Source organism: Mixophyes fleayi, chromosome 1 (genome assembly GCF_038048845.1).
Source record: "Mixophyes fleayi isolate aMixFle1 chromosome 1, aMixFle1.hap1, whole genome shotgun sequence".
NCBI lineage: Eukaryota > Metazoa > Chordata > Amphibia > Anura > Limnodynastidae > Mixophyes > Mixophyes fleayi.
The window spans coordinates 361,894,860-361,921,577 of record NC_134402.1 but is presented as its reverse complement, the minus strand read 5'-3'; the positions used below and the strand labels follow the sequence as shown (position 1 = coordinate 361,921,577).

The window sequence follows — 26,718 nt, the reverse complement described above, 5'->3', positions numbered from 1 at the left end:
TGGGAGTAACTTCAATTAAAAGGTTTTTGGTTACTTTATATCTATTTTATATTCAATTATTGGGCTTAATATTTATTTGTGATAATGAGGATTAGCTTTTTTAAATGGATTTTGGAGGATTTAAATTAATAGAGTGTTACAATTAAAATTAAATTGGCAGCTGTATACTAATTTGGAGAGTTTTATACTGATTTGAACGTGCCGTATTTTAATTTTCAGTGCTTTGCATTCATTTGGGTTGTAATATAAACATGTAGGCAAGAGAAGGAACAGTTTGTAAAGATAATAAGGGTAGTTTATTAAGCCGTATAAATGCACCATTTCTGTGGAATTACTGATTTGTGAGGTAATGCATCTATTTTTATGGTAATGCACTAGTATTTTGGGAGGCACTAGGACTAGCACCTCAAGATGACAGCTACTTATTTTCTCTTGATAGAGTTGGGTAGATCAGGTTGCTCCTAGCTTACTGCAGGATAGTCAAACTCATGATCCTTGTACTACTCCCACATGCAAAGATGATATTTAGGGCTAGATTTACTAAACTGTGGATTTGGAAAAGTGAAGATGTTGCCTATAGCAACCAATCAAATTCTAGCTTTCATTTATTTAGTGCATTCTACAAAATGACTGCTAGAATCTAATTGGTTGCTATAGGCAACATCTCCATTTTTTCAAATCCGCAGTTTAGTAAATATAACCCTTCAATGGGGTTCATATACATTATGGGAGCATTCTCAGACCAACAAGAAGCCGTAGACAATCTTCCTTTCTACCAAGATGACCTGCACTTTAACAAGATGATCGTAATGAGGAATCGGCCTATAATTTTATTAAGACAACCTTTCCACCTATCAGGTGCATTTGATAAGGCAAATGTTCACAGATCCCGGTGTAGAAAAAAACAATTACTAGTATACAAATGTGATGTGATGAAGTGAAGAGATTCCCAATGTCTGCTTACTCACATGAAAAACGGAAAGACAACAAAGGAAATATTAGCTTCTTACTCAATAATGTCACACACAGACATAATCACTAAGTGCCACCACCTATGGTAACTGTGAGGAGCACTGCTAAATAATTTGAGAAGCAGGGCCATCTTTTCCATTGGGCACGATGGGCAGCTGCCCGGGGGCCCCACAGGCAAGGGGGCCCCATAGGCATGGCTCTTAATGAGAATAAATAATCCTGCAAAAGAAAAAAAACTGCAAAAAAAACCTTCAAGGGTCACTGAGCAAGTACATCTATCTATTTCTATCTCTATCTATCTATATCTATATCTATATCTGTATCTGTATACATCTATATATCTATATCTATAGCTATATCTAGGGGCCCCGGTGCACTGCTTTGCCCGGGGGCCCATAATGTTGTTAAGATGGCCCTAGTAAGAAGGCCAGGAGTCATGATCGTAAATGCAGCGGTAATTTTAAAGTGCTATGTAGCATGTTGTAGACATAGTGCTCCAAATTAAAACTCTTATCCAGAAAACACCAAGTCCCAAGCTTTCTGGTTCTAAGATCATATGCATTTATTATGTATACGTAATTGTTTTCATATGATATATATTTTATTTTTTATAATGCTCTTCATCTTAAGTACTTTGTACAATATGGGGCCTTTTCAAGTAGCCACAATATTACTTTGTAATCTCGTCACTATGTTTCTGGGCACATTGTTGGCAGTTATGTAATGTTACTGAAAACTTTGCTCATTTTTGTTTGCACCTCTTGAGTTGGGAACAAAAATAAGTGAAGATTATTACCTACAACATCATGTGATAACATAGCCGTGAGGTTACTATGGGACCTCGCAGCTAATTGAATCAGTCCCTATGTTTCTTATTTCATTTAGATGTCCTTGTTACTGGCTTCCAGATTTTGGTCTGTAACTAAATGCTCTCCACAGTATATTGATTGATTGATTTAAATTAGCAGTCACCAAAGTTAGCTAAGGTCTGACTTGTTAAAAGCATCAAGCAATGTTGAATTACATGTAAAATGTCTAAAGCAACAGAAAGCTGGCATGTCTAGAACTGCTCATTTAGGGCTGCATCATACAATTGGGTCTTGGCTGTAACATACAATTGGGTGCACTGAAAAGCTTAGGCAGCTCTATGGCAGTGTTAATCAATAGGTAACAAATGTTTTTGTGTTAATTTTGTTCTACTATTTAATATGCTCTATACAGCCCTTTATCTTATCAAAGGGGCTGTTTTACTGTTGTGAACATGAACATTTGTAATGCATACTTACTTATTTAAAGGGTAATCAATAATTCAAAATGGCTTAAGATAACACACACTGAAAAGGGACTGGTGGGGAATTGCGCAATTTGCATGTTTCATTAACCGACACCAGTTGATCAGTGCTAATTAGCATTGAGCAAAACAAAGGCAAAATATCATGCAGACAGAGATTGACAGCAGTACAGACCGTTTCGTAGAGGTGGGAAGTTCCGGTAATACATATTTTCAAGTTCCGCTTCTGCTTCGCTATTCCACAGAATGCCATTGTGCATTGTATTTGTAAATGTTCATTTTGAAAATTGAATACAGCTGAGATCACAAAGGTCAAGTACTGTGTGGTGCAGTTGGTGTAGGTCTGGGAACACTTAGTGCCAAATTCTGCAAACTTTTGCAGCCCAATACATAAGAAAAAAGTAAAAAATACTTAAGAAAAAGGAAGATCATATAAATAATAAATGCAAGTTGGATTTAAAGTGCTTTATTGGTTAACAGAAAAATGTTAGATTTTTAAAGTTGTCTCTTTGTTTGAAATCTTTAAAGAAGAATAATCATGTTAAAGTGTTATCACAATCTAGCAAAATGGGAAGAGCCAAATTTGAACCACTTACACCCCAGGCCAGCTGTAGGGTATCTGAGCACTGTGATTAGCATATGTGGCAGAAATGGCATCATAGGAGCCAATCACTGCCCCTCTGTAGTGAGATCTATTGGGAATAGGGTGTTCTAATTATTGTTGCAAGTCCAGCCCCTATGGGAAATAATAGTACAGCAATAGTGTTTCAGTGATAGATTATAACTGGTTACTGCTGCTTTGTAAATGGGGACTCTCCATTGAAAGTCATTCATTAGTTGAATTTTTGGCGAATACAGACTAATATACAAAATGTTTTGGCAGATTTTTGAAATTCTGACAAATTTATTTATCCATTTCTACATGTTACAATTCTTTTGCAGTATGCAACCCGATAGGTATTAATTTTCACTTCAGCTGTACCTTCCCTTTTCAGGTCAATCACAGTACAAGACCTTATAGTGAAATATCTGTTTGTGTGTATATATATATATATATATATATATATATATATATATATATATATATATATATCACTGGACCACCACCAATCCACCTCAACTAACCCTTTGTATTTATTCAGTGCTTATTTTTAATGAACTTCCTGCATCTTGAAGAATGACATATGTATTTTACATATATAGTGATACTCTATAAACTTGACTTTCTAGAGGACATTTCCTCTCCACCCTTGCTTACAAATGTACAAATATGGGGAAAGCATTAGAAAATATTTCTATGCATTGCCATATAGGCATATTATTGACCCATAGAACAAAAAAATATACATTTGTTCTTCATTCCTTTCCTTTGGTACTTCAAGGGACTGGTTACCCACCTTATTTTCATGTTAATGTAGATAAAATAAATAAATGTAATCTGTATTAATGTTTTAAGATATATTTTAACTGTACACATGAACTTGAATTTTTCATATGCAATGACAGCATCACAAGCAGAGAGAAAAAGTAGTAAATTAAATGTATCTGAATCTAGTGTACATAGCCTTGTTAACCTAAAGCCTGACCAGTTTTATATTCTGTTATGTTTGCAAAATATTTGATCTCTGTTGCCATGTAAACCAGTGCTGAGTTTAGTCCCAGATGAAATCCTTTAAAGAGCTTGTTAAGGATGACGTTCAGGCTTGGGTACACATTGGTCATTCAGCAAGACCAAGCTGCTGACTGATGCACCCCTACTCCTGTATGCTTAAAAATCTCTTGTGCACGGACTCTGATTCATAGGCACTAACAAATCATGACATCTGAGTGATTATTTTTCCCTATGAAAATGTGTAACACTCAAGCTGTTCCTAATGATAGCAGAAGGTGCCAGTTGACAGGCAAAATCATTTCCGAGTTTTTATTTTTACCCCTTGGAATTTTCTACTGTATGAATGAGAACATTTGTAAAAACCATGCAGGGAAATCTGCATTGAGATTAAATTAGCCGTATGTAGACAAATCGGTGACCTTCAGTTATCATATCTTCCCAGATCTTTGAAGCGCTGTTGGTTGGTCATTGTTTCATGCACAGAATACATTAACAGTTAGTAGCAGCAAAAAAAAAAAGTCTTCAAAGCCACCCACTGGGTGGAAGTAGCTATCAGCTGGGAACGAAGGTCCCAGAGACAATCTCAGTTGACCAGCGTCATCATCTTGGATAGTAGTCTTCTGGGACACCACTGAGATTTCGGAGCTTCAGAGCTGTGTCTACTGTCCTAATGTAATTGCTGATCATTTTTCTCATGTCTGCAGTGTATGGGTCATACTCCAACTTCCTGAGACCAGAACGCTTGAAGTTTCCATCCTTCTGGCCTTCAACACACAGAAGTCTGTCCGCTAAAACAGGGAGACCAAGCAGATTTATCATTCTCTTCAGCTGAAAGAATAGGTCTTGCTTAAGGTCTTCAAAATGTACAACCAATACATGTTTTCCATACTTTAGCCAGTCTAGGGTATGTGTAGCCCACCATGGTGCATAGTTGTTTACAAATTCAGGCCATTCTGAAAACGAAAGAAGCATATTAGTAATTGTTGAAAATTAGATATTTTAGTCAACAGATGTTATTTAACTAAATTAAACACATTATTGGAATTTATATACAGGTACAGACTTTATTATCTAAAATGCTTGTGTTTCCATAATTTGTCACACCATGCTATCAATATACTAAATTACATTTAAACAGTTTGCCTGTATGTGTCCACTCTGTCACCAGCATTATCCTCCTCTTTAAATCATTTAACAACACTTATCACAGCTCCTGTAAAAGAAGATACTTGTGGATATATTTGCTAAACTGCGGGTTTGAAAAAAATGGAGATGTTGCCTATAGCAACCAATCAGATTCTAGCTATCATTTATTTAGCACATTCTACAAAATGACAATTAGAACCTGATTGGTTGCTACAAGCAACATCTCCACTTTTTCAAACCCACAGTTTATTAAATATACCCCTTGGTATGAGGTATATGTTGGTTTTGGAATCTTTCTGGAAAATGTATTTTAGACTATAACATACCTGTAAACCAAAGCCTATAGTTTACTAAGCTAAATAATATACCCGATATAAAGAAAAGGTTTTTGAACATGAATTACAGGGGATTTTACAGCTTTGCAAGTGTTTTAAGCATGTCACTTGCAGTACAATCTTGGCAAGCATGGAACCGTACAGAAGCCTTAGTCTAAATGACAGTCTTTAGGTCTCCTATGTAACAGAAATCATCTTGAAATATTTTGTATAAAATGGTAGATCCACACAAGAACATAATGCCATGTCACTTCAAGTGTGCAAGAGTATAATTCTCAGGCTATGCTTTACAATTTGTGTCTTTGACCAAAGTTCATAGCCTTTGGTCCAGTGGCTATATGCTTTGGTATCTATGGGAGGTCTGCAGCGATCATATTATGTGCTGATCCTTCCAATGCCGGCTGGAGGATATGGGGTATGTTCTGCTCTCAATTTAAACATACATATATGTATATAAGTCAATCTGGGTACTTTGATCAGTTTAGAGTAAGTGCCATCCTATTAACAGGAGCACCTTGAATGTGGTGAATGGCTTCAACATACAATTATAAATGTATGCATCCGAAACTTCTGTTGTTCTTACTAGTTTAGAAGCTATTTTATTTGATCTTTTTTGTAGGTCCTGTTTTAATTTTTATTTAACCACTCACCTTTGAACCCCTGTTGCTTATTATAAACTGATTGAACAACTTGCATTAGTATACTAATATCATTAAATATTTATTAGTGCATTGTATGTGTTGTTTTGGGTACCTCCAAAGAGTTTGCTTTAAGAAGAGACTGTTTGAAAAATGATTTCAGCCACAGGTAGGCTTAAACTCAGGGTGGATTTCCAGTTGTGAATACAATTAATTTAATGGCGGGGTTGTTTGGTTGTGGTTAGGGGAAGGGAGCCCAGGAAAGTTCGCCTATGGTCAGACTTTCCACATTTCATGATAATTCATAAGACTTTTGATCTCTCTACATTTTGACTTCTTCGCATTAAAAAACCCTGTTAATCGATCTTTATGACAATGTTGCAGACTTTACAATGTTTGTACGGAATAGGCTTCTTATCTGTGTAAGCTAATTGGATGTGCTCCTTAGTATGCTAGGTGCTATTGAACCTTTAAGTGTTCTGCTCTCAAGACTAAAGACTAATTCTAGTTTTTCAGGTACTATCTTAATAGTCAGACTACTTTCAAGACCTCCAAATGTTTTGTTGGAACTTTCCTAATTTGCTTTTCCATTATATTACAAGAGGTTATGAAAGGGATAACATACCTTTGATCTCCCTCAACATCCTTACTTTAATAAATGAGAACCAGTTTTCTTGCTCTTTCCTGATTCTCATATACCAAACCCAAAGTATAATCTCTTTTTTTGAATCTAGTAAAATACACATCTGGCTGTTCCTCAAAACGTTGGATGTCAGAGCAGTTACATCTAGTTACCGTTAGCTGTGAAAAGGTGATGTTTCTATTCCAGGCATTAAAATGATAGCTTTTACTATGTAAATAACTGCTACTATCCACAGATATGAGAAATGAAGTTTCAATCTTTATACACACAATCCCCTTTGTTGTGTCTTAACATCAAATACAAAAATTCACTCTTATGTTCCTGAAAATTAGAGGCAAATCTTAAATTATATGCATTGCTATTAAGACATAGATATTCATGAAACTCAGCCTTTGACCCTTCACAAACCTCAATGATGTCCTCTATATACCTCTTTAATTATTATGTATATATTACATATGCAGGGGCGGATTGGAATTTTAAAGTAGCCCTGGAAAAAATTCTTGAAGTGGCCTCTTGTGGACGGGACCAAATCAACTGTAGGTGGGGCCAACACAAAAGTAGGCAGGATTTAGAACTACTGGAATATGGTTGTAGTTACATTTAGGAAAACCTAGATGTGATGACTTCATAAACATTGGGGCATTACTAAGGCAATGCAGGGAAAAGGCTGCCAGTCCTGTGTTATACAAATACATGAATCCTTTTGCATTATCTGCGACTGGTTTATGCTCAAACTTGTTTATTGCCTACTAACACATCCTTCCAATATTCCTTTTATAGAAACATATCTTACTTTGTTTAATAAGTTTATCTATTATGAAACATGCTGGCACAATCATATATGATTAGTCTGCAAAAGCAGCATATGAGCACCTCACGGGCTGTTACATCTTCCCCTGACATCATGAGCTGCAAACTACTAGTAAAATCTCTCTCTATATAATAAATAAATATGTGTACTGTGTGTTTCAAAAAATGCATTAAAAATAATCCTTATAATAAATGGCTATCCACTGCGATCACCACAAAGGTGAAATGCTTCAAGCATCTGCAAGAAAACACTTCTTTTGTAACAATTGTGTATGAGCCCTAAATATGCGCAGTGATTTGTGGTGGTTTCAATTAATAACAGTGCAGGGAGGGTTGGCAGAAAATGGCATAAGTGAAGAGGAGAGCTATTCCAAGGGTTTGCTGGTGATATACTAAGTGCAAAGGAGGCAGGATTAATGATATTATCAGTGCAATGGGGGCTGGCCATATGTTCAACATAGTGATCTGAGAATGGGACCAGTGCAAGGTAAAAAGCAAAAGGCAGGAATGGAATCCATGCAAAAACACTAAAGTATGACCAGAGCTAGAATAAGGCTCTTGGGGGGGGGCCTTGGGCACTTAAAACAGGGGGGTTATCATATTATATACATTTTAGACAAATACACAAGCAAAGCTCTGTGCACTACTGTTAGTTGCATGCAGCTCTGCTTTCACGAACAGTACAGTGTGAAGCATGATACCTTCCAACTGTCCTTGTTGTTGGATCAAATCCTGACTAAACAAGACAGTCACTCAAATTCGGGACTGCCCCAACACATTCAGGACAGTTGACAGACTGTCCTGGTCTCTCCTACCTGTTCTTGTCACTTTCACCACCGGTGCTGCTGGTTTCTTTAGATCAGTTGCTGCTTGTCTGGATCCTGGAATGTTGGAGGCCCTATTTGGGAAAAAAATGGAAAATGGTTACATGAAATTTAGAAATCTCTAACCATTCCTGGCATTAAATAAATAGCACCCACGATTAATAATTAGGCCTCCCTCCAGCCCCAACATTAAAATAATAGTATTCACATTTAATTAATAAATCTATTTCCCTCCCTTCAAGTCCCAACAATAAATTAATAGCATTTACGCTGAATAAATATAACCATTTCTTACAACCATCCCAGAATTAAATAATTCATATTCACATTTAATAAATAACCCTCCTTTCCAAACTTATCCCCACATTCAATTAATAGCCCCAAACCACCCCAGCATTAAATTAGCCATATGCCCCCTTGCCATCACACACACATTACATAGCAATATGCCCCCCTTGCCATCACAAACACACACATTACATTTATACGATTATGTTGCTAATGTAGCTAATGGCAGTGAAGGGACAATGTAGTTTTGTGATAGTCAGCTTGTTGCAAAAAATCCACTAGTTAAGATGGCAAGCATTGTATGTCTTGAGTATTAGAACACCTATATGGGTAATAACAAATATACAAACAATGGGCTTTTAATTTATTATAGTACTGGATTAAATTAAAGTACAGGTGTACAGATATAGACAATGTAAAAATAAAAATCTATCGGAGTCCAATACATTGTGAGTTACTGTAGAGCTCTCTTAGGATTTACACTAAAAAGGCAAATCAACCCCTACAAACACATTACATCTAGAGGCCCACCTAAACAAACATTATATTACATTTAGAGGCCCACTTATATACAAATATTACATTACATTTACACAAACACACTTATCTTCTAGCCACACTTCTCGGCACACATGGGACGGCACGTGGTGTGCATCCCATGTGACTTCTGCAGCTACATATAGTAAGAGGGAGGGATCACAGCAACTAGGGGGAAGGTGGCTGGTCCCGGGAAAGGGGCCAGCCACCAACTATACTACGCGTCCAAAGGCTGGCGTGGTGGTGGGTGAGTTAAAGAAAAAAAAATTAATGGACAAAAAAAAAGAGAAAACAAAAAGTAAGCAGCCTATGGACGGCCTCATTAGGCCATCGGCCTACCGGGAAAGTTCCCGGTAAGGCCTATGGCCAATCCGCCCCTGTACATATGGATGGAAGAATATAAGTAAAATATATAAAAAGAAAAAAGAAAGAATGGAAGGTTAATTGATGATGGCTGGATTTAAAGATTATAGTTCAAAATATATATAATCATTTGAAAGGTGCCACAAGTCAATATATAAGTGAGATGATCTTAACTTAATAAAATAAATATCTAAGAAAGGAAGGATTGTTTAAAAATGAAGTTTATAGTAGAGATCGATAGGGAGAATGTAAATAATGTTATAAAAAAAGTAAAGTTGGATCTGTGTGCTGGAGAAAGTTTTGAACTCTGCTCATTCATTTCTACAAGGTGGATCTCTTAAGTGGCCTTATTTAGCCAATGTAATAGGCTGATATCATCTGTTCCGAATGAGAAAATAAGAACTGCAGATTTTAACATACTGTTATCTTATATATGTATATCTTCGTATTTGCTAATTAAAATGAAAAAAAAAAAAAGTAGTAATACACTATGGAAGGGCCTATTATGGAAGCAGGGAAAAAAAGCTCCAGTCTTAGTGGTATGGGGTAATCCACCTGCAGTGGGAGAAAATAGTTTCACAATTGTCCCTTTTGATTATGGATTTAAATTAGCATTTGGATTGTATTATTATGAAGTATTATTATATAAGTAGTATTATTTATTCGCATTTGAATATACAAGTATGGAATTTAATAAGTATTGTTTATTATTGACACAGACTTCCAAATTCATATATATGTAATATATAATATCCATATACATATTTAGACATGGATATATAAGCTATGAAGTGGCTATATCATGACTACTGTTTCTCTAGAGGCGTGAAACTAAATATGTGCATGCATTTTACCATTTCAGAAGCAACAAATAAAGTGCTGCTAAAAATACCTTAATCAAAATCACAATATAGAAGTAACTGGTAAGAAGATTATATTGTTTATGCTGAGATGCAGTGCAATATTCTTCTAGCTTGTTACCTGCTTGTTTAGTGAACTAATAGACCTATGCTCTTTGTTTGGAATTTTAGGTAAGCAAGCAGCAATTCCACCAATCTCAAACAGTTTTTCAAAATGATTTAGACATTTTGATACTATTTAAATTGTTAATCAAATTTGGCATATTGTTTCACAAACCTTGTATGACACAGCTGTGACTCATCAGCTGGATTCTCATGAAAGATAATGTGCCTGTTCCATACAAACTATTTCTGACAGAATAACAGTTACAGATGGAAGAATCTATTGAGCCAATCCGTAAATGTTGCCGAATTTTAGCCATTCTTTAATTGGACAGGAATTGTACCAAAATCTCCAAATAATGTATGTTCCCTGGAGAATCAGTCCACGCATAGTGTATGAAAATCAAAAAGCCAATCAGCAAGGATCAAGAAATGTCACATGTGTTTAGCATTTAAATAGGAGCTACTTTTTTCAGTGGCCTGAACTCTCACTATTCTTAATTTCATCTTCACTTCTATTCTTTGTATACTTGGCACACCATTGCTTGATTTGCCTTTTTAGTGTAAATCCTAAGAGAGCTCTACAGTAACTCACAATGTATTGGACTCCGATAGATTTTTATTTTTACATTGTCTATATCTGTACACCTGTACTTTAATTTAATCCAGTACTATAATAAATTAAAAGCCCATTGTTTGTATATTTGTTATTACCCATATAGGTGTTCTAATACTCAAGACATACAATGCTTGCCATCTTAACTAGTGGATTTTTTGCAACAAGCGGACTATCACAAAACTACATTGTCCCTTCACTGCCATTAGCTACATTAGCAACATAATCGTATAAATATCCAAATAATACTTTGGCATCTTTACTTTTTGTGTATTTTTATAACTTACTAACTAGTGAAAAAAACTTTTCGTGTACACCACTTACTATTAAAGCCCTAATGGAATATATTGCATTGGGAACCCACATTATCTAGTTTATTGTACTGACTGTTAGTTTCTTTATCGAAAATGGTATCTTGCATGAAGATAAAAAAAATGCTCCACAAAAGTCGCCTTTATCTGTGAGGAGTTTGTATGTTCTTCCCGTGTTTGCGTTGGTTTCCAACGGGTGCTCCGGTTTCCTCCCACACTCCAAAAACATACTGCTAGGTTAATTGGCTGCTAAAAATGTGACCCTAGTCTGTCTGTCTGTATGTGTGTGTGTGTTAGTTAGTAGTAACACTATATAAATAAATGGTGATGATGATGATGGTTTTGTGGATATCATGAAATTATTGACTGGACAATCTATGTGGGCATTGCAGATGACAATAACACTTATTAACCTCTACCATCTATCATAATTGTAATACAGATCTTTTTTTATTTAGTCACACTTTTGTACACTTTGAGAACAATGTCAGGCCATAGCAGCGGGGATAACAATTACAAATAAGCTCTGATTTCAGAACTCACAAATTTTCCGCTTTTTACTAAAGATTTCTGTGGAGAGGAGTGGGTCCCAATGCATATTCGTAGCAGTTTGAAAATAAGCAACACCAGTCAGTAGTAAAGTGATAAATATTGCTGATGCATCAACACCATCATCATCATCCAACTTATTTAGAATAGAAGAAAAATTATTGGTTGGCAAACATTTGTCAGCTGTACGTAATGCAAAGCAATTTGTGCTGGCAGATTATGATAATATAGCTTCAGAAAATAAATTGACCTTGGACAACCTATTTCAAGAAACTGCTTGTGAAGTTGTATGAAGCAGTAACAAAGACAGCTGTCATCATTCTCATGCTGGTGTGTCTCAATTAAGATGATTTACTGGGTCCTAATATTGTACTTTCTTATGTGCTCACTTTTAGGGATAGTGTGTGTAGCATGATCAGAGGGGTTGTAATTCAGTGTTCAACACTTACTAAGGGTTATTGACGAACGTTGCTCAAAGGTGCACATGTACACTAAAACTAAAGATATCAGACATTAGCTTTCATTGATTAAATTGCACTAGGCAGATAAAAGCCAATTGCTGATTGCGCATTGAGCCATAGAAAACATTTATACCATTGAGCAATGTTAGTAAATACACCTTACCGTATTAAGGAAAAAGGAGCTAAAATAAAAAGTGCTGAGAATAGATGGACTATAACACATTGTGCTCTATTCAGATGCAATTTTCTGCCCCCCCCCAGCTGCTTTCACCTGACTGAAATAGGACTGGTTGGTAATCAAAGAACACAGAGTCCCTAGAGACAAGTAGGAAGAGTGTCCCAAAGATGGGAATATAGCTACGCATGCTGACAGTTTCACTCTGCCTGATCAACATAACATCTAGCACAGCCACAGGGCCTCTGTGAATTGGGCTCCCTGAAGACTTTGCTAGTGCTGGAAAGATCAGCACTCATTATATAGGGTGAAGGGCGGGTTTAGGATTTGGGAGGACAGGCTAATAATCACTTCTGTTTCAAGGTAAAGCTTATATAAGTTGGAAATAAGAAAAGCAGGAGTCCCACAGGAGTGTGTGTGTGTGTGTATATATGTATATGTATGTATATATATATATATATATATATATATATATATATATATATATATATATATATATATATATATATATATATATATATATATATATATACACATATACACATCCATATATAAATGTGTGGCACCAAATAAGGTGAAACGGGGTATTTGGAATCCAGAGATTGGAACTGATGCAGAGTTCTTGGTAAAATTATCTTAAATGTCTTTAAAAAAAAAGAAGAGCATTCCCACCCCAATGCAGAGCTGTAAACATCTTGAGATGACTTCTCCTTCCCATCTGCAACATATGTGCCTGGTTTAAGCCAAGTTATCATCCTCAGCATGCATTTGCACCTGCTCTTTAACAGGTACATGGGCCGAACTTAGATAAACTCATGTACAGTACTTGACCTAAGCTAGAATGCCCGTTCCCTCATCTGTTCCACCCTAACATTGTTATGGCTCACGTCCCAGGCCTCAACTCCTAGAACTGCTTCAGAGGTCTTCGCCTATAGGAACCGCTTTTCCTGTAGGGCTAGATGCGCTCACAGGTGCTCTGATGGCCCCCAGGTCTTGTACTCTAGTAGTAGGAGCTGATACCTGAGAACATAGCGCAGGTGTTTACACCGAGGATGAGTGAAGATCCCAGATAGGGCTATTTGGAGGCTGGCGAACAACAGCGTCAGGTTCAGACCGAGGTCAAAGAAGGTCACAGGCAAACAGCAGGGTCCAAGTCCAGGCAAAAGGTTCAGGGATACAAGAAAATCAGCAGCGTCAGATACAAGCAGGGGTCGAGGTCACAGGCAATCAATCAAAGTCAGAATCCAGGCAAGGGGTTGGCAACAGAAGGAAAGAAATATTTAAATACAGCAACCGCAGCACAGCAGGGAAATTATGTAGGAGCAGGGACTATAACTGGCAGGGAGGGCTTGCCCCTTCCTGCCTTATATACTGATGTGGCCCAATAGAAAACTGTCCTAGCAGTAGGGGGAGTGAAACAGTCCAGCTGGGCAATAAACTTAATTTACTTTGCACGCGCGCCTGGCTACCCTAGATGACGGGACGCGGTGCTTCCAGCCAGAGAGCGTCCCGACCATTGCAACGGCCGGGACAAAGCGTAAGTGACGTCCCGGTCATCATGACGACGGCAGGGATGCGGGGGCACCAGAAGGAGCGAGTCGCGGTGGTGCCTGAAGCCACCGTGGCTCGTGACAAACATGTGCAGACTGACGTAAGTGCCAAAGGCGTATAGGCATGTGCCCATTTTGTGAGCGTGCACAGAGTGATTTCATTACACCAACTGGGATGCATCCATCTCTGCATCAACTCCACTGTGCTAAAATCTCCACTGGAAAATGGGACTGTTCTGTAAAAAATGGGACTCATAGCAGTCATTTCCATCAAGAGCCTGGACAAACCACTCAAGTTCTTTTACAACTTTACACTTCGGTGGAACTCATAGTACAAAAGGGAATAGCATGTGAGAGTGGGTAGGAGATTCAGAGAGAAATGACAACTCATATGCCTGGCAAGTCATGCCCTCACCCAATTTGCTTAATGTTAAGCGGTTGCTGTGATGACTACATTAATTACCAAGATTACTAATGGCACACAAGGCATGCTAAAAGAAAATGGTTTAGTGTTTTCAAATGTCTTGGAAATCTCACACAAAACTTTTATTCCTCTGCAGCAATTAAACTATTTCATAAAGAAAAAAAATGAGACTACTGCATTGGGTTCAGACACTTCCAGCACTACATAACTCAATACTAGAAGTATAGCCTTTTGTATTTGAAAAACTTAGAGGACATTAGCAGTAGACAATGTGAGTCAGCGTCTGTAATTTGTGAAATGCCTGATTAATGTTTCTGTTCTCAGCAGATAATAAGTCAATTCAGAGATTTAGCCAAATGGAAGTTTGAAGTCTGCTCATTTATTAGGGCCATTAGGTGGGACAGCGTGAAGCTGCTTCTTCTTTCTGGAAAATGTTTAACCCCAAGCTCAACAATATTCTGGTATACAAGATTTATCCATTATAACGTCAATGTTTAAAAAACTGATTTTACTCTATTTATTAGAAAGGGACCAAGGGCCTGATTCATTAAGGATCTTAACTTAAGAAACTTCTTATTTTAGTCTCCTGGACAAAACCATGTTACAATACAAGGGGTGCAAATTAGTATTCTGTTTTGCACATAAGTTAAATACTGACTGTTTTTTCATGTAGCAAACAAATATTTGATAGCTTATTTGTACACTGAAATTGAAAGTTGTTATTTGTGTGCTACATGAAAAAACAGTCAGTCTTTAACTTATGTGCAAAACAGAATACTAATTTGCACCCCTTGCATTGTAACATGGTTTTGTCCAGGAGACTGAAATAAGAAGTTTCTTAAGTTAAGATCCTTAATAAATCAGGCCCCAAGTTATCAGATGTTGTTCGTCTGTTTATTATATTCTATATTTTTACCAATGGTTAAGAGAACAATATATTCATTGGATTTACAAACCGACATTCACTAATATGCATAACATGGCCCAGTCCGATGAAGGATCTATAGGGATTCTCACACATAATTTAAAATTCAAGTATATTTCTTGCTCTTCCAATTGCAATTGACGTAGGTTTAAGAGTTGCTGAATTTGGTATAGTAAGTGTACATTTTTATATGGCTATACTGAAGGTCACTGTGCATTCCCAGATACAAATAATCAGAGAAAAAGACACATCTGTAATAACATTAAATGGGGCATTCTGATGTAAGATAAGCCAGTGTTACAAGGTATCACAAACAATAAAGCAGTAAGGAGCTCTGGGCCACAGTTGAAGGCTCAGAGAGCTTCATATGGCCCTAGGGCCACCTGTTTCCCTTCACTGGTCTAGTGCACAATATTGTTTTCAACATAGCAAGGTTTTGGGCATTTGAATGGTTAAGAAATGTAAAAACTTAAAGACCTTTCATTTCAATGCAATATAAAACAGGAGCACATTTGTATCCTATCTGGCAATGGTGCTGAAGGGAGAAGGTATTTTGTACAAATCTTTTTGGCTTTCAACTGCTATTAATCTCTGCCTGTTCTATTCCATTCAGGTATTCATCAATCAATATTGTGGGTGTCCCCTCCTTTCCATAGCTCTCATATACATAATCTCTTTGCTTTCTTTAGCAGCTTGTTAAAAGAATCAATTTCCCTCAAGGGCACATATGGTGCCTGCGCTTTAGCATCACAAACCATTTTCATTGTTGATACATTGCAACTTGCAACTATATTTCTCTGAGACACAGCCTTGAATTGGTAACATCATTTTTGAAAACACTCACATATTTTTCTTTAAACTCCTAAAGTGTGTCCTGGAACCTGCAGTTATCTATGAAAATCACATTGTTTAGATTCTGCATTGATCTAGTAGATGCTATATTGTATTATATTTTTTAAATGTGCTGAGCTATCGATAACAAGGGGTTCAAGGCAAGTTCATGCATTTCCATTAAATACTGCAGTAACTTAATTGCTTGTTTCCCACATGACATGTGATATAGACCCATCTTGAGGGACATTGTTAAGTGGCCCCAGTAGATAAATATTGCAGCATAACTGGTGATTTTCAAATAACATCTGATGAAGGCCATCCCATACTGGATTCTGAATAATAGATGTAAAAATAATCTTGAGACAGCTCAAGAAACAGAGAGAGGGAAAGTGATAAAGAAGGAGAGGAGAGAGAATTTATTATTTGATAATATATGTTTTTAGCGGGTTTTCTTTAAAAAAAATGATCTGTGTCTTTAGAAAAATGTTTGATATAGTCCTGTTTCTCCATTACTTTAAACCATTTGAATTAATGTATATGACACATCCTTTACTAAAAAGCAGTAATTTTCACTTTTACTCATTGCAATAAATAAAATAAATCCTAACCTGTCCGGCCCTAACTAATACACATCGAATATTGTGAGAACTTGAATAAATAAGAGGCTAAATGGTCCATCCTTGTTTAGCATTTAAGTAGATAATTTGAGAAATCGACATAAAACTGCTCACAATTAAAATTAGAGAACAGGCTTATCTGTACTATACAACGATACGATGTGCTTTGGTACAATAAGACATGATCGTGGGAGCGTACATACTAATGTGACATCGGACCTAAAGATCATTTATCGTGTGATTGGCACAATGATGGGGTGAAAAACCAGTAGTATGTACCCAGCCATAGATGGAAAGAGCAACTGATTGGGCCCATTCTGTTTAAATTTGAAACCTTGATTTATGGCTAATTATCATCATCATTCATAAAGTCTGAACTACAGCAGTTATTTAGTATGCTAAATACCTTTAAAAATGTATCTCTCTTATCTATATCAGTAGGCAACCTGACAATTTACAAGCCTTATTCGTGATCCTCAACAAATGTTTATCCCATATTGTAGTTGTTCTCCCTCTTCAGGTATTCAGAAGGTCTGTGCCCTCAAATTTTTGTATATACAGTATATGAAATATAATTTGCAATCTGCCAGACAAAGAACCTTACAGTGGTGAAAACTTACAGTACAGCGCTGCGGAATTAGTGGCACTATATAAATAAATGGTAATAATAATAATGTGACAACCAGCTACAAACGATTGTCTGCCAAGGTTAGCAATGCGTCCTATACCACAGATACTGTCTTTGGGAACAAAAGCAAACTTTACTTTATGTATGATGTAAGTCAAGAACAAAACTTTACAGTTAGCATTGGTATTTAAGGATAAAGGCTGCTGCTTTTGCTGTTTCTTCCCCCTGCATTGGTGGGAACCAGCCCAGGTCATCGGATCTGCTGTTTGATTCAATTTTTTATTTTTTTTGGGGGGGGGGGGGGGGGAGGTTGCATATTATTATTATTATTTTTTTTAACACTGCAAAGATTCATATTGATCTTTGCTCTAGGGACAGAACATCTACATGAGATACGCCTCCAGGTGAATCTCTGTATGTGTCCACCTCTAATTGTATAGCGATTACATTATCACACCCTCACTGAACTCAGCCTATGCTTGCACAGCCCTTCCTCCTCCATTCTACCTTTCCAGGCGTAAGCAGACAAATCAGGTATACGCAAAAGTCTTGATTTGGACATATGTGTATGCATTTTGGTGCCCATGGGCTGTACAAAAATATGTATTACATAAAAAAACGGACTTGTGTCCAACTCTAAATGACCCCCATTATGTCAAACACCCCTTAACAGTGCAAGTGTAAACTAAATTCTTAGTTTGTGAGTAAGTGAATCAGATATTGCAAAATGAGTCATCAATGACTTTAATTATTAGTATCAACAAGGGTGAATTTCATATATGAAATGGAAATATTCTTAATTTCCTGTAAAATATGATTTTTATTCTTCTTTGGAGTATTTTGTAAACCAGTATTGTCAACCCTGTATAACTCACCTTTAAATCACCCCCTTCGAATTAAACACTGGACACTGGCCTTACAGTGCTTATATGATTTGAAATTTGTATAGTCCTTGTCTGATCTCCATTCCGGAAATAAATTAGCAATGACTTTGCTACAAGGAATGTAGTAATGAGGTTAGAATTTTAAAACACTTTTGATAGGGGTTTCAGACAAATTAGATATTTTAAATCATAGTCGTTCATAACTCAACAGCTTCATATAGCCGCTTCTGATGTGTGGGTGATTTTGGAAATGTAATGGTACAGTACTGTATGATGGATTAATTTAATATCATCTCAGAGTGTCTAGGTTATGACCTTGTACACTGCAATAAAGTCAGTTATCTACTTGTTCAACAGGGTAAGAGTTAATTATACCCAAGGTTTCCAGCTAATCGTTCTCCACAATAAAAATCAAGCGATAAGAATAAGATTGAGATATAAATAATTAGAAATGATCTGGGGAAGCTCTGACATCTACACAGACCATTAGGAGGCGAGGCAGCCTTTGGAATGTGCACTTATGATACTTAAAGGACCAATGCCTAATTAATAGTCTAAATCCATTGAAGTCTCCAAAGAATCATTAACCACAGTATCTGTTTCATTTAACAGATACATGACTATTCACCTTGTGTAATCATACCACATAAAACTTTGCTTTGGAACCACTCCAAGCCAATCATAAAATTAGTGCCAAGGAACAAAATACTGATTTTATATAGCTTTCAACGAAGACAAATGAGGATCAAGATAACAACAGATCATGATGGTTATTTAACAATATATAGGCAGCTAAAGTGAGCATATTCGAGCAAGAAAGGGTCAATAGATCTATCCAGCTCTACTCTACCAGATAGCATGAAACTGGGTAGCTTCTTAAATATGAACTTCTATATGATATAACCTAGACACACATATTAACCCATTTGCCATCACACTCTCTAAAATGCCCAATGTTCCATCCAGAGAGTCACAGTAGCATTGGTTACACAACTGAACTTTTATTCTGAAGTATATAAATCTTTCTCAGTATTAATAAAGCCTCCTTAAACGAGTAGAGCACAGTTGGCTACTTAAGATAAAACTTAATGTATACTTTTTAGTGCTATGTGGGCTTAATATCAAAGCTAAATCTTTGTATTACATTCTGTAGGCTGTGGTTTGTCCTGTTCATGTATTTTAGCACATTGTGTATTGTATACAAGTTATTACTTAATCCAGAGTAAAAAATAGTTTCACAAGAATTGGCACCTACTCACTCAAAGGTTTCCAAACATCCGATAAATGGGATATAAATTGTTTAAGTGATATTCTACAGTATATGTGCAAAACTTTGAATATACCTAGAAATTCTAAAACTTTGTAGGGAAGTCACATCTATATGAAGATTATACAACTTAGTAAAAATAAATTAACATGCTTGAAAGACATCAGTATAATCAATTGATTGACATGTATAATTTCTTGTTTGCTTACCCGTTGAGTTCATGGTAGAGTTTGGCTCAATAATATGACTATGGCTTTCTCATAGTCTGGAATCAATGTGTGAACAAAATGGAATTCATTAAGATGCAAATGGAAATACAGAGAGTATGTAAATCAACATATCTTTTAAATCTACAATGTGTTCTCTGTCCGAGCAGTGATTAGCATCACAAAACAGCTGTACATTCAGAGACAGAAACACTACTGCAGAATGAAGACGCATTGAGTAGTGATATTATGGAGAACTGGTACAGGATGATACTGATAGTCTGCAGTTAAAAAAATAGTTTGTTTTGGAGCAGATGTACATTTTTTTCTGTTAGTGGGGGATGTGAAGATGGGAATCTTCTGTACGGTATGTACACACTAAAATGTCAGGTTCCTGTCTCCAAATTAATTGAAACAGTCCTGCTGAAACCTTTTAAGATATTACATGGGGTTTCCAGGACCCCATAAAGGCACTACATGTACAGATGGAGCACAATATGTTTTGTAGAATGAGGTGGCCTGTATTAAACCTGCACATTCATAGGCAAACCGAGGGGGGTTTCATAGTGCCTGGAAACCCCCCTCCAAGCCTGGGGTACTGTATAATTGAGGTGGCTGGACCCTGCTCCCGCTTCACACTGCTCTTCTTGAAAAGGGCGAGCTGCGTGCACCCAACAGCAGCATTGCCCATGTATGTATATTATGGGGATAGGAAGAGATGGAGAGCAGCCAAGCACTGTGTAAAATTATAGCTACGCCCCCATGCATGCTGGTCACGCCCACTGGCAGTGTGGTGTGGAAACCCCCATTTACAAATCCTGCATTTGTCCCTGACATTCAATAGTATAATTAATTGCAGAGCTGTTAGAGGTGATCATCTCAAATACATGCCCTCCATTGATATCTATCTGCCTGATGCATCTATAACACATCTTTACAATACAGCATATTTAATTGTAACATAGAGACTCCCTGATGTTATACTATTAGAAAGGGAATTCTGAAAACTATATTTAAAAAGATCGACTTTATTTTCCTCCCTCCCTCATTTTATTCATTTTCTGTACTGCAGTAATAATGAAAAAAGATTAATAGACTACACCTGAATGCCAATCGCAATGAAAGCAGTCTTTCTTCACAGCACAGTCTCATAGCTATTGACAGAGCTATAACTCTGTAATATTAGGTTCTATATATCTCAGCCTTGTGGGGCCATAAGGTACATTTTCCAATTTTGCAGCTACATTACAGTTGTGATGTTGTGTTCTATCTCATGGTGTATGTTGTATAGTAAGCGGACTGTTGTAGTATATTTGATGTAATCAGGACAAATGAACCCAAACTAGTTTTAAAATGCTGCACCTCACTGTACATTCTTTGCCATGTAAAGGCATCAGAGTTATGTGCAGAAGATCTGACGGGAGTCCAATTATAGTCTATGTACATTAGGGATCTACAGGACCTTTCCTGTTGAGTAAGCATAAACTGCATCACATAGATTTCTTAGTGCTCTGAGATGCACGTATATTAAATATATGTGACTTGGAATAGTACGCAAAATGCCTACATTTTACTAAGATGTAATTAAAGCATATCAGACGATAAAAGCGTAGGAAACGCTTTATGTGTATTATAGGCAACTTCCCATAAGGCCGATGAATAAAAGTATTAATGGTGGCTTTGGTATGCTAGGACCTGTAAAGCACCACTGACAACATGCCACTTAATTTTATTTTGTAACTAATTACCCCACACCTACAGCAGCAGAGTGTGGAAAGAGCCCTAGTCATTTTAAACATGATGCTCTTTATTCCTGGGGGGAGCCCAGATTTTTTTGCAGATCTGATCCCCCAAGGGAATCCAGCCCCATGCTAAACAGCCTAGACCCAGCCCAAGGTAGCCCATTATTGTACCAGCCTGGGGGGCCGATGCCCCCCTGCCCAATCTCCTACATGCTGTGGCAGAATGCCTGAAATGCCCCGAAATTTTACGGGCCACCGAAAGCATCTCCTGCACCTCACGATTATTTCTTAGAAAGCTCTGCACCACCAAGTTGATGTTGTGAGCAAAACAGGGAATGTGATGGAATACACCCAGCTGTAATGCTCGCACTATATTGTTGGCATTATCAGAAATAACATATCCTGGGGAGAGTCCAAGTGGTATAAGTCATGTATCAATCACATCTCTTAGTTTTTGTAACAAATTATCAGCTGTATGCCGGTTAGTGAAGCCGGTGATACAAAGAGTAGCCTGTCTGTGACAAATGTTACGTAGTGGTGTACATGCTGCTGCTGTTCCTGCTGGTGAAGGTGAATGACCAACCCAGTGGGCTGTCACAGTCATATAGTCTTTGGTTTGCCCACTTCCACTTGTCCACATATCTGTAGTTAAGTGTACAGTTGTTAGAATGGCATTTTTAAGCCCAAATAGTACATTTTTACGAACATTTTGGTACAGTTGCAGGATAGCTTGTCGTGAAAAATGGTGTTGCAATGGAATTTTGTAACGGGGACACAAAACATCAATTAACTGTGAAAAACCAGCTGCGTTTATAGTGGATATTGGACGCAGATCTAAAACTAGCATAGTTGCCATGGCGTCTGTGATCCGCTTTGCGACTGGGTGACTGCTGTCATATTTGCTTCCTCTAGCAAAAGATTGTCTCACAGTCAATTGTTGTAAAGTACTAGTGCTCTTCTTCTTGGGCTGCTTATGGGAGGAAGATTCACCCCCAACAGCAGCAGCAGGGGGACCAACGCTCAAACATTCTTCAGAGGAATCAATTATAGTGCAGGGGTCATCGAGCCTTACCAAGTTGGATGCAGGGCTAACTCCGATCACTACTGAGGATATTGATGAGGATGGTGTTGTGGGTGTAGATTGCAGGCGCCGGGATGTAGGTGAGAGAAAGATACTAGCTGATGATGGAGTGCTTGTTATTGTTTCCCATAACTTTCAGCTTTTCCCAACACCTTGCCATGAACTCTCGTCAGATGGCGTAACATGGATGAGGTTCCAAGATGGTTAAGGTCCCTCCCTCGACTGACTGTGGCTTTACATACACTACAAATGGCTACACAACTGTTGTCAGGATTTGAGTAGAAATAATTCCACACATAAGAAGTGGCTTTTTGGTCTTATGTCCAGGCATGACAATGGCCTTCTTCTTGTCACGTGCGAGAATTGCTTCCACTGGTGAAGGACTTACACAAACAACCTCATTCTCATCAACATCCTCAGCGCCCTCGTCGGTTACACAAATATCCCCCTCATCCTCTTCCAATTCCAAAGTGGCATCCTCAATCGGTGTATCACCAGCTACACTCGGGCTGTTAGGGCACACATCAGCAGGAATGCTGAAAGTGCCCTTCTTTATGGGTACACTATCAGAATGGTCACGATTACACATACCACTCGTGGATGGACTCTCCTCAGGGATTGGTGTCATTTCTGATTCTGAACATACATTTTCTTTTAATGCCTTACTGTTTTTTTGCAGCTCGGCTTTCAAACGTAACAGTAGTTGTGCACCACTTTTAGACTCCGAATTACTTGGTCTTGCTTGACAAGAAGAAGCCTCAGTAACATTTTTAGATCTCGCACTAATAGAGAAAGGCGAAGGCCTCATTCTTTCTTTGCCACTGCGTGTGTAGAATGGCATGTTGGCGTTTTTTTTTTTTCAGCAGTTAACTTTTCCTCTATTACAGCTCTTTTTCTCTTCAACACGGTAAAAGGTGTTTATTTGTGTGATTTTTTACCTGACATCAAAAGACTATGTCCTTTTACATAGGCTTTACCAGATGACCTACAGGGAGCACTACCATCAGGACTGGTGGCAGCAGCTGCTTGCTGCTCCTGCTCATATGTGTACTGCTGTGTATCCATTTTAATGGCACCCCAAACACTTTGCAGTGCAAATTCAGAAATATAGAGTGCTGGCATATTAGAATTTCAGCATTCAAGATTATAGTTTTTTTCCAAATGGGAAATATGACACCCCAAACAAACACTTTATAGTGGAAATTCAGAGATATACTTTGAGGATATTTTACTATTTCAAAAGTCAGCAACTAGTTTTTTTCCAAGGGGGGAATATGACACGCCAAACACTTTGTAGTGTAAATTAGGAAAAATGCCTCCTCTATACTCCTCTCTTCCTGCTCAATTACTGCCACCTACCCCTTCCCCTCTCTCAAATGGCGCTGGATCACCGTGGAGGCGGGTATTTATTCATTCTAAAATTCGCGAGATCCGAGATTCCACAACGTCACAATGACGTTTTGCCTCGTTTTGGAATCCGTATAGGCGCGAGAGTACCAAGCCGACTCGGCTCGGTAATCGGATTCCGGAAATTCGGGCGGGCTCGGTTTCCTTGAAACCCAACCCGCCTATCTCTAATTAAAAGATATATACATTTGAGGATAATCAATAGCCTTATCTGTACACAATTACAGGGCCTACATTACTAAGACTGAGCACTGCACCACTTAATCAAAGACTTGGAGACATGGAGAAAATACGTAATACCAGTAGTGTGAAATAGTGAAATAGAAATAGTAATAAACTATGTATAGTATGCAGAAGACCAAGTAAAAGGAAATTGGTTAGAACAGAGTGACTGTGGGAAATTGTATATAGTCTGACAAACATCAGACCTTCTAGTGATTAATTAAAAATAAATATTTGCATATTTTAAAATTACTCTTCTAGCAAATACATTTTGAAATGCAAGTCAAGTGGCCACACATTATTACATACAATAAGGAGTTAAACGGTTATGAGATAAAAATAGATATGATAATAATAATAATAATAATAATAATAATAATAATAATAATAGATGAGTAAACATACACACATAACAGATGAATAAACCTACACACATAGCCAGTGGTTATGGAGGATGCATCTCCAGTGACATTCTACTTTCCATTATTTTGGAAGAGAAAATGAAAAACTTTATACTGAGAAAATAATTTCTGATACAAGCCTAGTTTCACGTCATTCAGCAAACGTTTATTGTTCGATCTGGAAACCTTCCCTATAGCCAATCTTTTCAGAATTGTCAAGTGATGATAAACTAATAACACAAAGACCCATCGTTTCCAGATTTTGGTAGAAATAAGTTATTCAGGTAATCAATCTCTCAACGTTGATATGATCAACACTGAAGTGTTATTGTTTTTGAGCATGCAAACAGAATATTAACATAGTTGTCAATGTTTAACCATTTCACCAGGGGCATCAATGGTCTACTCATACTTCTAGTAATCTTCTTTTTTATTGATTTAAAATCAAGTGTTGTTGAGCAACTGAGACTAGAATACTATAATGAGCAATTGAGACTAGAATACCAGAAGCCCCAGAGAAACAGAACAGAATAGGAATGCATCTATAATGGCTATAAAAAGGATTCACCTCCCATTTTACATTTTTTTGTATTTTATTTATTACATCATTGAATCAATATGGATTTATTCAGAAATTCTTACCACTTACAAACACAAAACTGTTGGCTTGAACACTTAGCAGGTAATTTATGAAAAAGTGCCAGTATTTACATTGTTGTTGTCAGGGGAATTATCTTATGCTGGTGTGCCTAGCTTTTCACCAATGTGCATGAGCCTGCAGGTCAATATGGTAGTGTTTGCAGAGGTGCAAAAGTTTGCACCAGCTAATGGGATAAGTTGGGCAGAGATCATTCCTTATAGTTTACAGAGTGTGCCTGCTGTTCCATAGCGGTGCAAAAATTAGATTTGGTTTTGTAGAGCAAGATAATTAAAATGCGATAAAAGGGTGGAAAGTACATATATTTAGCGTTACTTGCTTTGCCCAAAGACACACAGCCATTTCCACTTAAAGGTAAACTGAATATTATGTAAGAAAAAAAAAATAAGTTTTATGTGTTGAAAACTGTGTCCTAGGGGTAAATGTATTAATGTCCGGATTCTTCAACTCCGGCGTGTTCAGCGTCTTCGGCGATTAAATTTAAAGCGGCGCTGCATTGTAAAGGGAAACTTCCCTTTACAATGCAGAGCCGCTTTAAATTTAATCGCCGAAGACGCTGAACACGCCGGAGTTGAAGAATCCAGACATTTATACATTAACCCCCTAAAGTGGTAGGAGGTTGGACTTTGATGTGACATTTACATTTTTGCACAGAACACCTCTTCTGATTTATCTATTACCCAGAAATATAGGTAATTCTACTTTCAGGAGATGATTTGAAGTATGGTAAAAAAAAAGGTGCAAAATGCAAAAAAAAATAATTCTTCAATATACATCTTGTGCACAGCAAACATTGCATCCTTCTTTTTTCGGGTTAGAATCATCCCAATATATGAGAAATGAGTGAAGTGAATTCCAACTCTCTATTTCAAACCATCATTATCAACACGAATCAAGAAAGCCAGTGTAAGCCACACATTCTGGGTCAAACTCAAGCTAAACAGTGCAAATAGAATGTTTGGGATTTGATGGATGTCTATCATTTATTGTACCAAAGCGTCAAACAACTTGAACTGTCTAATTTGGATATCCATGTGTGTGGCCAAATTGGAAACTGTTATTAGGTATTCAGCCGAAGTGGCATGATCGGGATAGAGCTAAGAAATTCTGCAAAAATAAAGTCTAGATCAGATGTGCCAAATTGATCTGCAATCAATTGAGATTGTAAAAATACATGGACTGTCTCAGTTATTTTTGGTACCTTTTTAAACAAATAAAGTTTCCTTAGAAAATTGACATAAAAAGGTGGTTTTAAAGTGAGAATTTAGGTTTAGGGCCATCACTAGCTAGTTACAAATCGACTGCCAAAATATACTTATTACACTAGACATAAAAG

The 26,718-nt window shown here is 37.2% G+C and overlaps 1 protein-coding gene across 3 annotated transcripts in view; it reads right to left on the bottom strand.

Annotated features, from left to right (window-relative positions):
* Positions 1 to 2,713: 2,713 nt before the first annotated feature.
* WSCD2 (WSC domain containing 2) overlaps positions 2,714 to 26,718 on the bottom strand; it is a 328,534-nt gene continuing 304,529 nt past the window's right edge. For all 3 annotated transcript variants that reach the window (XM_075178503.1, XM_075178504.1, XM_075178505.1), the window contains one exon: positions 2,714 to 4,828. In XM_075178503.1, coding sequence (XP_075034604.1) covers positions 4,476 to 4,828 — 353 coding nt within the window. In that variant the 3' untranslated portion in view covers positions 2,714 to 4,475. The remainder of the gene's footprint in view (positions 4,829 to 26,718) is intronic.